Source organism: Macrotis lagotis, chromosome 1 (assembly GCF_037893015.1).
Source record: "Macrotis lagotis isolate mMagLag1 chromosome 1, bilby.v1.9.chrom.fasta, whole genome shotgun sequence".
Taxonomy (NCBI): domain Eukaryota; kingdom Metazoa; phylum Chordata; class Mammalia; order Peramelemorphia; family Peramelidae; genus Macrotis; species Macrotis lagotis.
In genome coordinates this window covers 41,018,252-41,032,552 of record NC_133658.1, presented here as the reverse complement: position 1 = coordinate 41,032,552, position 14,301 = coordinate 41,018,252, and the positions used below count along the sequence as shown (strand labels likewise).

The following is a 14,301-nucleotide window of genomic DNA, read 5'->3' as shown; positions in this document are numbered from 1 at the left end:
ATTATGCTTGTATCATAGTTATATGTTTGATTATCTTCTCTCTGATTGGACTGTGAATTCATGGGAGGATAGCTTATTAAAGCAGGAAGGGACCTTGGCAATGAGAGAGTGTACAATGGGTTTGGTATCAAGACCACCCAAGTTCAAATTCTGCTTCACAGTCTGACTAGTTCTGTGATCCTGGGTAAGTCTGTCTCAGTTTTCTCATTTGTAAAAAGCAGATAATAATATCACAGTTCTCATGGGAGGGTTGTAAGACTTTCAAATGAGAAAATATAATGTACTTTGTAAACCTTAAAATGTTATAAGAGCATTGGTTATAGTTATTAGCATCATCTAATCCAATCCTCTCGATTGGAAATAAAAGGTTTCTAGATGTAAAGTGATTTACCCCTCATCCCACAGTGAAAAAGGGGCATACCCAGCATCCCAAACCAAGCTTTCTTTCTCCAGATCTGATGTTCTTCCTCCCATGCCTACTGTTCTGTCAGTGAGCCCTAGATCTTATCTCCCTTTGGTCTCAGGAGCTAAATAGTATTTATGGAATAGATAGAATTAAAAGGCATTTGCTAGGAACTGGAGATAGAAAGATGAAAAACAATACTATTTCCTTTTCCAAAGAGGTTGTGGTCTGGGATGAGCCTTACTTTTCAATGCTATCCATAATACAAGCTATCAAGTATGGAAAGAGTGGAGGGATCGAGAAATTGAGGAAGGAAGGGATACTTCTTCCTGGAAGAATTTTGAGGTCATTGGGACAAGATCTGCAAAGAACCTGGAGATGTCTTTGGTCAGAGAGGGCAAATGGGCATGGCATGAAATAAGGTTGGGAAGGTGTATTGGAGCCAGAAACTTCTCATGGATTCACATCTGAAAGGAACCATAGAGGCCATCCCTCATTTTACAGAGGAGAAAATTGAGGGCCAGAAAGGTAGCCATGACTTGCCTAAGGTCATATAGCTTGTGAGTGTGAGGATTTGAACTTAAGCCTTCTTGAGTCTCAAGTCTAATAGAGCCCTATTCTTTGGGTCATGTTGCTTCTCCTATGACCTTTGATTTTTCTTCAGTTCTTAATAATTTCTGGACATTAGATCAAGTGTGCACATACTTAGTATATCTGCCCTACCTCTCTATTGATCCCAAAGGTTTCTGAGATCTGGACTTTACAATCTGGATTCCAAAGTTTGGGGTCCTATAGAAGGTAGAGCTTCCTAACACTTATAGCCATCTAGGAATGGAAGGAACTGTCTCTGAAATAGTGACCCCCTCATTACTGGGAGGCATTTTACTTATGGAGGAAATTGGACCAGATTCACAGGTCCATTAACCTTGAATCCATGGACAGATTTCAGATTTCAGTGAGAGATCTGCGAATTTGGATGGAAACAAAGGACATCTTTATTTTCATTGACCCTGGTTCCTTTTATAATCTTAACTATTTTAAAAATTTGAGAATGTAATTCTGAGAAGTCCTACTGGGTTCTCCAGCTTGTCACCAAAGGGATCCAGGACAACAAATATTTTGAAAAACCCTTGAATTAGATGGCCTCAAATGTCCCCTTCTTGCCTTAAGGAGGCAACCCCTGACCTGTGCCCCCTCCAGTGTAGGAAAGATGGACTAGCACAGTCAATAAACAGTATTAATTATCTCCTAGGTGCCAGATGACTGCAACCCATTCAGTCTTCTCCCCTGTCCCCAACAACAGCACACATGCAAATGGTGGATTAACTGCACAATTATCATAAATAAAGGGACCCACTTCCCTTCCAATTCCAGATGTGAATCTTCTCACATTTTATTTATACACTAATTTGCTTAACAAATACTGCCTTAGAAATTTTTTTTGGTAATTCTAAGGGTAGAAGACTGCCTGGTAAGTGCTATTTGCTTAATAGATCAAGTTAAAATTACTGCTATCCCCATGTACTTGGTCTCAGTAGTATAAATGGTCTTAAAATGACAATGATGATAATAATGAACATTTATAGGACATTTAAGGTTTGCAAAAATGATCTTATTTGATCCTTGCAACAACCCTGAGAAATAGAGGTCAAGGACTTATCCAGGGACACTCAGCTAGCAGTGTCTGAGTTTGGATTGGAATGGGATTCCAGGTCAAGCTCTGTCTACTGCCCTTTGCTTCTCCTCCTCCTCTCTGACCTTCAAAGGCTTAACAAACTCTCAAGAGTTGGAAGATCATCCTGATCCCATTGAGACCAGGCTGTTCCTGGGTAAGAGTCCTTCTTGTATCCATATCATCCCTGATAAATGGTCAACCAGTCTTGACTACAAGACTTTAGTGAGGAGATTCCCACTCCCTAGCTGCAGGGATCTCAGCCTTTCTGTGGATGCATATCCTGGACCCTTTGGTGATAATTGTTGAAGTTTATGGAGACTCCTCCTCAGAATCATATTTTTAAATGCATAAAATAAACCCATAAGATTGCAAAGAAAATAAATTACATTGCAATGTAAGTATCAATATACATTGGAAAAAACCCTGAATTTATAGGTCTTAGGTTAAGAACCCCATGTCTATAGGTCTCACTTATGGGACTCAATAGTTTTTCCGTAGGAAGTTTTTTTAATCTTTGTCATTGAGCTGTAATCTTCTTCCTTGTCCTTCTGGGCCAAGGAGAAGGAACATTAAGTATTAGTTCTAGCCCTTCAGATGGAGGTCATTAAGAAGACAGCCCCTTCTTGAGTCCTCTCTCTCTTCTGTAGACTCAAAATCCTCAGGGGTCCTTCCTTGACTACTTTTCATAACTTTCTGCTTCTCAAGAAGCCAGGAGTTTTCGTATTTTTTTTTTTTTTTAGCAATAGAGGACAGTGGAGAAGCCCCTCATCATGGAGTCTTGAGATTCAGGAACTTATTAACTTTGTGGCATTGGGAAAAGCATTTGCCATTTCCAAGGTTCAGTTTATTTGTGACTAAACGATGTTATGTGTATGCTTGTGTTTTCTATCTTTAAAGATCGGAATTTATGGACGGGAGCTTGGAGCTTTGAAGTCTTTGAATCTATCCTCAAGCTTCTTTAGTTTTAAATGTTGGATGGAACTGAACCTTGATCCAGTTTCAATTAGAGAAGAAGGTCTTAGGGGTCTGTTTACTTCTTTTTAACAGTATTTTAATAATTATGTTTCAATACAATTGATTTCTTTGGTCATTCTCTGGGATTTATTTTATGTATTTTAGACCTTTATTCTGAGAGGCAGCTAGGTGGTGCAGTGGATAGAGCATGGGCCCTGGAGACAGGAGGATCCAAGTTCAAATCTGCTCTCAGATACTTAATAATTGCCTGTGTGGCCTTGGGAAAGTCACTTAATCCCATTATCTTAAATAAATGAATTTTTTTTAAAAGACCCTTATTTTAAAAAGGTCTCACCATACTGCTGAAGTTGTATGGGATGTCCAGGTCACAAAAAAGAGGCGAAGAACTCTGAATTTAGAGAATAGCTAGTTCATTAGCATATAGTCTGAGGAAAGAAGATAATTAACATATTTAAAAAGTGATAAGTAAAATGGCCACACCTTAGGGCTGGGAAAACACATACCTGAGAAGGGCAGATGATTTTTTTCTTAACCTTTAAAAAAAAAAGAAAAACCTAATATGACAACATAGGGTGATGAGACTTGTAGGGAATCTGATCAGGGACAGGCTCAGACTTCCCATTTTCTCTAGGAGATGGGTAGGGCAGTGAAGTGAGGAGGTCTCCTCTTCAGGCAAATTGATGATTCAGTTTCTCTGACTATTCCAGAGCCTGGGAAAGAGGAATTTTGAGGTGTTAAGAGATCTTTAGATGTTATAGTGAAATACAGTCTTCACAGAAGACAAACATATTGGAAGGGCAGAAAATGCTCCTCTCAACCCCAAATGCCCCCCTGTACTCCAACTCTGAGTTGCAGGTTGAGCCCCTTTTGGAATGATTGATAGGTACTGTGCATTGAGAGCCTCTTGAACTCTTCCTGGGACAAGATGAATGTGGAGTCATGGCTGCATGCCCTCCACTTAATATCACCCCTAATGATTTGGGTTCCACTTAGGTTGGACCATTATGGACAGAGAGCACTGGTCTGAGAATTCAGGCAATCTGGCTCAACCACATACCAACTGTGTAACCTTGCATAACTTAAGTCAGTTCAACTGTGGACCTGAGATTCCTGGCCCATAACTTGAGGGTTCTGTCTCTAATGGCCAATGCCAGATGCTATATCCTGTCCTGTCCAGCTAGGCTGAATATGTTCTTATATTTCATATCTCAGGTACCTGATCATTATCTTACTGACCCTACAGGAGAAACTGCTTTTCCTCCATCTGTCTGTCTGCCTTGGAGTTAGTGTCTACCTTTCAAATGGAAAGGTCACTGTCTGAGCAAAGATGCATTCTTTCAGCCTCCCTTCCCCCACGTCTCCCTTCTCAGAACCCTCTGCTGCTTGTACCATCCACTAAACAGCCCCCTTCAAATGCATGCTCTGCCTGTCTCTTGTCTCAGGGTGACAATTAACAGTCAGATTGCATCTGAACTTAGACAAGACTCAGAGCAAATGAGTCTTTTTTCTTTTTCTTTTCTCTTAAAGCTTATTTCTACATGCAGAATTGGGAAAATTCAACATCAGGTCTTGGTTTTGGGAGAGCCTTGAGCATTCTTTTTTTAAGAGGTGCTGTGGTGTGACAATAACTCCAGGATCTGGGTTCAAATCTAGCCCTTTCCTTGTATCACCTTTAGCAAATGTCTTCATCTCTCTTGCTCTCAACTACTTTATTTCTAAAATGAAAAACCTGTCTAGATTACAGATTTAGGGCAGGAAGGAACATAAAAGACCATTGAGTCTAAAACTGACATTTTACAGAGCTCAAGGAAACTGAGGCTTAGTGAGTTTATGCAATTCTACCCAATGTCACCTGGCTGCCTGAGGCAGGATTTGAACTCAAGTCTTCCTTTTCCTACACAATAAATTCCACTGGTTCCTTGTTATTTCTAGGATCAAATAGACAATTTTCCATTTTGGTATTTACTCTTCAGGCCTAAAGAGAGTTCTCTTGGGAGTAAATACCAAAATGGAAGCTCTTGGCTTACTAAGCACCATCTTGAATTGCTAAGGCTTCTTCCAGTTTTATATCCTATCAGCAGACCCATCATTTTGATAGGCTACACCTTCACCTCAGCCTAAAATAGACAATTTTCCATTTTGGCATTTATTCTCAAGAGAACTCTTCGCCTTGAATTGCTAAGGTTTCTTCCAATTTTATAGCCCATAAGTAGACACATTATTTTGATGGTCTATACCTTCACCTCAGTCTAATTTTGACCTTCCCCTGCTCCATCCATCTTATTGCTCAGTCATCTCTACTTAGAGCAGGTTGATTGTACCTTCCTGCCTTTCAATTTGGACACCAGCATTTCCTGACTCCTGCTACCTTACCCTTGCATCTGGATTAGATTCAAGGTGTTTAACTCTCTATCTCTTGGATATCAGATGCTTTCACAACTTCATGCCCTTATTTCTACCCCTTTCTAACTCCTTTCCCTTGCTTTTTTTTTAATGTAAAGTTTTTGAATTGTTTGATTGTTTTTCCCCAGCCTTGGCCTCCTGCTTCCTTGATTTCTACCTTTTTTCCTTTCCCATCTCAAGTGTTTCCACTTTTCCCCCCATTTTCTTTAAACCACAAGAGCAAATTCTACATTTCTGACCACCTTTTCCAGAAACTGACCACAGAGGAAGGGGCCATTCTTCTCAATGAAATGAGATGTTCACTTTTTTAAAAAGCCCAGGCAGATGTGCTCCCCTTTACCATCTTGTGTATTTTATGTCTACATTTTGTTGTCTGTTAGGCTCAGATTGGCAGCCTCAGGGTAGACAGTAAACCCCAAACACCACCTTGGTGCTTAACTGCTAAATAATTGGTCTCCCATTGCTGTCTATGTAGCCCGAGTGGATGAACAGGTATCCTCTCTCCTTCTTTACCTTGTATGAGAGGCATATTTGGAGATGATTTAATCTTAATGTCTTTGGCAACAGGACTCTTAAAATTTTTTTTTCTTGGGGGGGGTGAGGCCCCCCACATTGACTTTTTTAATGTCTTGCCAGTGAGGAAATTCCACGTGCATTCCTGTTATGATGCAAGAGGAGAAGAGGAGTTGAGTTTGCCCAGATGTTCTTGGGAAATTTTGTTCTCAGATTTTATTACATGTTCTGGCCCAGTGTTTCTCCCTTTTTTAGAGAGGGAAGTCAAGTTAGCAAGCATTAGCTACCTACTGTGTGGCACTGAGGATACAAAGAAAAACTGGAAATAATCTTTTTTTCAAAGAGCTCACAGTCATAGCCAAACGACTGTCTAAACAGGTCCTAGTGATAAGAGAATTGACGGGCTGACTCTGAGGGAAGGTAGCAAGTTTGTGGAGGATCATCAGAAAAGACTGGTGGCCAGTGGTGTGACTTTAATGACTGAGACTTGAAGGAAGCCAAGGAAGCCAGAAAATGGAGTGGAGGAAGGAGAGAGTTCTAGGCTTAGGGCAGTCAATGACCAGAGCTCAGGATATCAAGGGTCTTGTTGGAATATACAGCAAATAGATTGTTGTCATTGGATTGGTGTAAAAAGACTGGAAAGGTAGGGAGGAGGCAGGTGATATGGGACCTTAAAAGCTCAATAGAGGATTTTATGTTGATTAATCAATAAACATTTATTGAGCATGTATCATGTGCCAGCACTTACTGAATACCTAACCTATTATGTGTCAAACATTTTATCAGGTTGTTTATTGAGGTTTGCCCTTAATTCTTAAAGGGAACCATGACATCAGGAGTTAGGGAAACAAAGACAAAGGTGAAAAAAATCCCTGACCTCTAGGAGCTTACATTCTAGCTGGGTAAGACAACATATGGATTTATATCTGCCAGAAGCAAGGAATGTCCAACCCATAGGCCATATAAGGTCTGTGAAATCATTTGGTCTGGCACTGCCAAGGCAACCCCAGGACTCAATATTCAATAAATCTAGGAGTTTTTTAATGGGTGAATGTTTTACCAAATAGAGTCCACAAATGATATTATAAATATCCAAATGGTCCTTGGTAGGCAAAAAGTTCCCCACCCCTGATAGATGCATACATCCATATATTTGTATGAATATACACATACTCTTATTCATAGACATAGGGTGATTTGGGGGAGTAGACATTAGTAGCTTGGGGATCAGGAAAGACATCATGTAGAAGGTGGCAATTAAGCTTAACCTCAAAAGAAAATTAAGGACTTCTTAGGGGCAGGTAAGAAAGGTATATTCTAGACATGGGGGAGAGCCAGTTCAATGAGGCAGAAGTGGGAAATTGGTTATCAGATATAAGGAACAGTAAGAAAATTGGTTTACTTTAACTGTGGGAGGTGTGGAAAGGGCTTAATATACAGTCATTAAGCTGGAGATGAAGACTTGAGACCAAATTACTAAAGGCTTCATGTGCCTAATGGAAGTGTTACCACCTGATTCTCCAGGTAACAGGGAGCCCCTGGACTTACTGAGGTGGGGACTGACCATGTCAGTCTCACACTTCAGGAAGATTACCTTGGCAGCTGTGGGATGGGCAGATGAATGGATGGATGGATGGAAGAGGAAGTTTGTTTCCTTAAATCACTTTGATAATGGTCATAGGTAGATTTTAGTGGCAGATCCCAGTTTCAACCAGATCTTCTGAGTGTAAAATCTGCATTTTTAAAAAAAAAATGACATCAGAATTTCTAGGGAGGATTCTTGGTATTAGGAAAGTGGGTGTGGTAAGATCCTGAACTTTGAGTCCCATTAATATAGTTGTGTCAGCTAGGAGATGTAACAAAAGTTGTCTGAAAGCAGCCAGGTTTATTTCAGAATTTTCTTTTTTGGGGAAGATAAATCTATATAAGAAATAATAGAGAAGCACTGAAATTTATTGGTAGGAGAGCCACATGAATCTTGCTATATATTTCACTATTAAGATAACTATAAGTTATGTCTTCCTAATAGAAGACAATTATTCTATAAGGTAAATGTTAGTTTTGAGAATCAAATATTGGGATCTGAAAAGCCAACATTCAAAATTAGCAAAATTCTTACCCCCAGTTATCTCTTGACAGGCATGGGCCAGCTGGAAAATCAGACAAAGAGGTGGGAGTGGGGGACAGAAGGCATGAGGAGGAGGATGTAGGGCATTTCTTCTTCATGCTCTCTTTCTCTCTCGGTCCTTCAGAACACAGTCATGGGCTTCCCCCTATCCATGGCACTATACTCCAAAGTGGACTCCTAGACCTGGGGTATATGGGTCCCATCACCTTTGGAGAGAGAACTTAATGAGTAAAACATTTAGGAGGAAAAAATAAGCACAGTGCACTGTCAGCCTTGATAGGCCGTCTCTTTTGTCCAGAGAATTGTAAGACAAAAAGCAGAACATGGGGACAGTTAGGTGGCACAGTAGATAGAGCACTGACCCTGAAGTCAGGAGGACCTGAGTTCAAATCCAGCTTCAGACACTTAATAATTACCTAGCTGTATGACCTTGGCAAGTTATTTAACCCCATTACCTTGCAAAAACTAAAAAAAGAGAAATAAAAAGGAGAACATGGTTTGGGGAGGACCTAGAGAAAGATCAACTTGGTCATCATCCTGTCTCTGGGAAGGACCAAATCAGGAGGTGAACCCCAAGTGGAAAGCACAAGGGCATATTGTTTTATGGGAAAAGATACTCTATCCCCTGTACCCTCCAAAGATATTGAGGTCTAAAGAGGTCACCCATCCAAGGTCACACAGGGAGGCATGCCATGAGATGGAGGACTGACTTGTTACAACTTTGGTTTTGTGTTGACAGGTGGAAAATCTGAAGGAGAAACTCATTGGTCAGGTCCAGGAAGTGAACAGACTCCGTTCAGAGCTGGTGAGCCACCTTTGACATATACTTAGGGAAAATGATGTGGTGATACCTTAAGTGTTTCGTATATGCTCATCTCCATTTCCATCTCCATCACTATTAAAGCTGTCCCATATTGGCTAATTCTTTCATTACCCCGCCTTCTCTCCTTCTCTCCCCCCCTGCTGTCTCTGTCTCTCTTTTTCTCCTCTCCTTCTCTTCCCCCCCTCCCTTTCTCTCCTTCCTCTCCTTTCTCCCTCTTCAATAGAACACTTAGCATTTCTATAACATACATTATACCTGGATATATATATATATATATATATATATATATATATATATATAATCTCCAAATATATATCAAGACAATTATGTGAAAAGGGGGGGAGTTCTATTATTAGTCTCATTTCAAAGATGAGAAAACTGAGACTGAGAGAGCTTAAATGTCTTGTATAGAATGACATAACTAATAAGTATCTAAGACCAGCCACGGTGGCATAGTCGACTGGAGAAAGTGAGGATGGTGGATCACATGTGTTCAGGAGTTCTCAGGTGGCACCCTAAGCTGACAAGCATCTGTGAGCCCCTGGAAGTAGGGGGCTACCTGGCTGCTGAATGTGAGGCAAACCTGCCCAGGTTGGAGCAGATCAGAACTTCCATTCTGAACAGCTCTGGGGCTGGACCAGTCAGCGGTCCCTTTGCTTGTAGCCCATCGGTCTCTGCACTTCTAGGTGAAGTAGGATGGCGAGACCCGGACTCAAAAACAACAAAGTGTCTAAGACATAATTTGAATTGAGCTCTTTCAGACTCCAGCTCTCTATCCACTACACAACCTAAATACTCTAATGTGTATGTCTATACAGATAAATATTTTTAAATGTATACATTTATATGGTTTATGTATTAAATGATAGCTAGCATTTATATAGACTAAGAAAGCACTTTGAAAATACTACCTTGTTTTCTTCTCACAATAACCCTGGAAGGTAGGGGCTGTTATTATCCTCATTTTACTGTTGAGGAAAATGAGGCAAACAGGGTGAATTGACTTGCCCAGGGTCATATGGTTAGTCAATGTCTGAGGCTGAATTTGAACTCTGAGCCCAGCTCTCAATTTCCTGTATAACCTGACAGTCTCTCTGTGTGTATGTGTATCCATATATCTATATATCCACACGCATCACCATATATATATACTTGTGTTCATTACACACATGCATCCAGATATTTGTGTATATGCATGGCTAGATTTATATTGCATTCACACACATATAGTAGATATACGCACACATCTATGCCCCTATACAAAATACATTTATGCATAACGTTATATACATATTTATTACGCACATATATCCAGATATTTGTGTATATGCATGGCTAGATTTATATTGCATTCACACACATATAGTAGATATACGCACACATCTATACCCCTATACAAAATACATTTATGCATAACGTTATATACATGTTTATTACGCACATATATCCAGATATTTATACTGTGAATACATCTAAAGACACACACACGCATACAAAAGGACCCATAATTAAACTTATGGTTGGCACCAGAATATCCTACTGCCTTTCTCCTCCCAAGGATGAGGTCAGTTTGGCGCATCCTTAAATAGAGAGATGGTCCTACTACCAAAAATAAAGGGGGGGGGGGTTACCTCATGAACAGGTCCAGATTGCTAATGTTGAACAGTAAAACCCATCCCTCACACTGGGCACAGACATTGCTAGCATGTCTCTCTTGATCATAGACTCCAATGTCTTTAATTTCTTTTTTGGTGGGGGAGATGTGTGTTTCGAATCTCCACCCTGAGATAGGTGGGTGAAAGCTGGGTACCTGGACAGCTCCCACCACACTGGGAGGAAGGAAGGTGCCCTGGGATGCTGGCCTGGTGCCCGGGCGCAGGTGTGCCCGGCTGTGCCGGCTGGCTGGCAGGCAGCCTCTGCCCTGGCCCCTGCCCATGCCCGTGTCCTTTTTGACCAGGGAGGCACAGACTTGGAGAAGCACCGGGACCTCCTGATGGTGGAGAATGAGCGCCTGCGGCAGGACATGAGGCGGTGCGAGGCCGAGCTGCAGGAGCTGAGGACACGGCCGCCTCCCTGCTCGGACTGCCAGCACAGCCAGGTGGGCACGGAGGGGGGCTGCCAGGGTCGGGTCAGAGCTGGGGCACAACCCGGGGGGCGGCCAGAGTGACCCCGGCCTCCCTATCCAGGAGAGTGCTCAGCTGCGGGAGAGGCTGGCCCAGCTGCAGGTGGAGACGGAGGAGAACAAGGGCCGCCTGGCCGAGCTGGACCTGGAGGTGCAGCAGAAGACCAACCGGCTGGCCGAGGTGGAGCTGCGCCTCAAGGACTCCCTGGCCGAGAAGGCCGAGGAGGAGGAGAGGCTGAGCCGGCGCCTGCGGGACAGCCAGGAGACCATCGCGGCCCTGAAGGCCCAGCCTCCGCCGGTGAAGGTGAGGAGGGCCGGGGGGCTCCCTCCGCAGGGCAGGCTGCCAGGGCCCCTGAAGATAGGCCTCCCAGGGTAGATGAGCCCCCTCTGCTCGGGAGAGGCCCAGAGCCCAGCCCAGGGCCGACTCTGCCTCCGGGGGACAGCTTCAAGAAAAGTGGCCTAAGGAGAGGGGCAGCCACGCGGACCTTAGGACTCTGAGGTGCCCCCCACCCCATGCACCCTGTGTGTGCTGAGCTGCGTCCATGCCGGGTGCCACGCTGGGCTGAAGCTCCTTGGGGGCAGACCCTGTGGGGCTTTCCTTTGTCTTCTCAGCCATGAGCGCAGGCCCAGGTGCTTCAGCAGGGGCAGCTCTGGCTCCTCGGCCTCCGAGCTGAGAACCCGTGTCTCTGGGCCTCAGCTGTCCCTCCTGCCCTTTTACAGATGAGGAAACAAAGGCTTAAGGAGGTTGATGTGCCCATGCTAGTGTGAGGGATGGGACTGGAACCCTGGTCTTTCTGACCTGAGGTCATCTAGGGCAACGCTCTCAGTTAATAAAGAAGGGAACCGAGGCCCAGAGCAAGCTGATGACCTGCTTAAGGTCAGGAGAGCAGTTGAGACAGAGCCAGCCTGAAGTCCAGGGCTCTGACCCCCAGTGGGCAGCTCTGCCCCCTCCCCCGGACCAAGTGCCACCTCTACCCCAGCTCAGCTTGTCCTTTCCGTCCTGTTTGGGGTAAAGATGCTGAAGGGAGACCCTAGGAGAGACTGGAAAGGATGCTGGCCAGCAGAGGCACGGGGCTCTGCCAGTTTTGGTCTGCACCCTTCTCCTCTCTCCTTTCCTCCATCTCCTCCTCCCTTCTCTCTTCTCTCTTCTCCTCCTCCTTCTCCTTCTTCTCCCCCCCACCTCCCACCTTCTCTCTGTCTCTGTCTTTGTCTCTCTCTCTCTCTCTGTTTCTCTCATTCTCTCTTTTTTCTCTCCCTCTCTCATTCTCTTTGTCTGTCTGTCTCTCTATTTCTCTAATTCTCTCTTTTCCCTCTTCCTCTCCTCTCTGTTTCTCTCGTTCTCTCTTTTTTCTCACCCTCTCTCATTCTCTCTCTCTCTTTCTCTTAATCTTCTCTCTCTCTTAATCTTCTCTGTCTTTCTCATTCTCTCTCTCTCATTCTCTCTCTCTCTCTCTCTCTCTCTCTCTCTCTCTCTCTCTCTCTCTCTCTCTCCACCTCCCTCTTTCTCTCTTTCCCTCTCCCCCTCTCATTTCTCTCTGTCCCCCCACCCCATCTCTGGCTTCTGGTGAGATACCAGACTCCTCTGTTTGTGTCTGTGTCCATTCACACTTCCTCTTTTAGTACATCATCAAGACGGTGGAAGTGGATTCATCTAAGACCAAGCAGGCCCTGTGTGAGACCCAAGCCCGCAACCAGTATTTACAGGAGCAGGTGGGGATGCAGAGGCAGGTGTTGAAGGAAATGGAACAGCAGCTTCAGAACTCTCAGCAGACAGTGGCCCAGCTCAAGGCCCAGGTACTGTTCCTGGGGAAGCCCCACATCCCTTGCACATCAATGTGAGAGAGAGAGAGAGAGAGAGAGAGAGAGAGAGAGAGAGAGAGAGAGAGAGAGAGAGAGAGAGACAGCGACAGATCTGTTTGTTCAACAAGCGCTTATTGCATGCCTACTATGGGCAGACCCCTGCACTGATGCTGGAAGGGATGTGGAAAACTTCAGTAGGACTGCCTAGTTGCCTCATGGAGCTTCCACTCCAGTAAGGGGGTAGGAGGCAAGTACTCAAGGAGCCATAATTCCACCAGTGTCTGTCTTCCTTCTACCAAGGCAGACTGCAACCCTCTAATGGGCGCCTAGGAGATGGACTTAGCGAATTTCTAGAGCCAGAATCTGTCACCCCTTGGTCAACCTGGTGACTGATGAGCCTTCTTGGACGTAGCCCCTGGCTGTTCCAGGAACAAGCCCCTCCATTTCTCAGCTCTGGGCATTTTCTTTGACCTTTCCCCATTCCTGGAACATCTCCCTCCTTCACTCCCATTACCAGTATCTAGTTTTAAATCCCAACTAAAATCTCGCTTTTCCTGGAAGTCTTTCGCTCTTAATTCTGGAGTCTTCCTTTTGTTGATTATCTCATGTTTGTGCCTATTTTCTTGCATATTGTTTCTCCTATTGAAGTGATCCTTGAAGGTAGGGACTGTCTTTTGCCTCTTTTTGTATCTCCCATATTTAGCACAATGTCTGGCAAATGGTAGGCAATTAATAATGCCGATTGAGTGATAAGACTTGTCCTAGAATGGCCAGGCTGCCCTTGAAGCCTTTTTAACAGGGCAGGACTTTTGAATCCTTGCATAATCTTAGGAATGCGGAGTCTCTCATGTCCATGGTGAGACCCCAGGGGAGCATGTTAGTATAAGTCAAGGGTTCCATTGCTATCCATGCAATGATGAGAGAACGCAAGGCAAGTCCAGCCAGCCAAGAAGCACTTACTCAAGACTTGCTTTTGGCTTGGGTACTTTGCTAAGCATGGGGACACAAAGACAGAAAAATCCTTGTTATTAAGCTTCCATTCTAATTATGGGGGTGTCAGTGTGAGGAGAACACTATAAGTATGAGAATGTACAGAGTGACATAGAAGACACTAGCTGCTTCAAGGATTAGGGAAAGCCTCCTACAGAAGATAAAGGTTGAGCTGGGTCTTGAAGGAATCAGGGAAACAGGCAAAGATGAGGAGGGAGGGCATTCTAGAGGTGGGGCACAGCCAGGGAAAAGACCTGGAGATGGGATGTTCTGGTGAGAAACAGTGAGGGTGGAATGGACTGATTAATAAGTGTAAGTTGACTGATCACATAATTCAAGAGGACTAGAAAGGGAAGAGGAAGCCAGGCTGTGAAGAGCTTTAAATGCCACTCAACTGGTGACTCAACTTACCAAAGACTCATTGTGCACTTTGTAATCAATATTTATCAATTAGTTGGCTGCCAATTGT

The 14,301-nt window shown here is 43.8% G+C and overlaps 1 protein-coding gene across 10 annotated transcripts in view; it reads left to right on the top strand.

The window, feature by feature from the left end:
- KIFC3 (kinesin family member C3) overlaps positions 1–14,301 on the top strand; it is a 92,206-nt gene that overhangs the window by 55,495 nt on the left and 22,410 nt on the right. For all 10 annotated transcript variants that reach the window (XM_074198721.1, XM_074198731.1, XM_074198776.1 and 7 more), the window contains 4 exons: positions 8,837–8,902; positions 10,878–11,018; positions 11,107–11,346; positions 12,663–12,836. In XM_074198721.1, the coding sequence (XP_074054822.1) occupies positions 8,837–8,902; positions 10,878–11,018; positions 11,107–11,346; positions 12,663–12,836 (621 nt within the window). The remainder of the gene's footprint in view (positions 1–8,836; positions 8,903–10,877; positions 11,019–11,106; positions 11,347–12,662; positions 12,837–14,301) is intronic.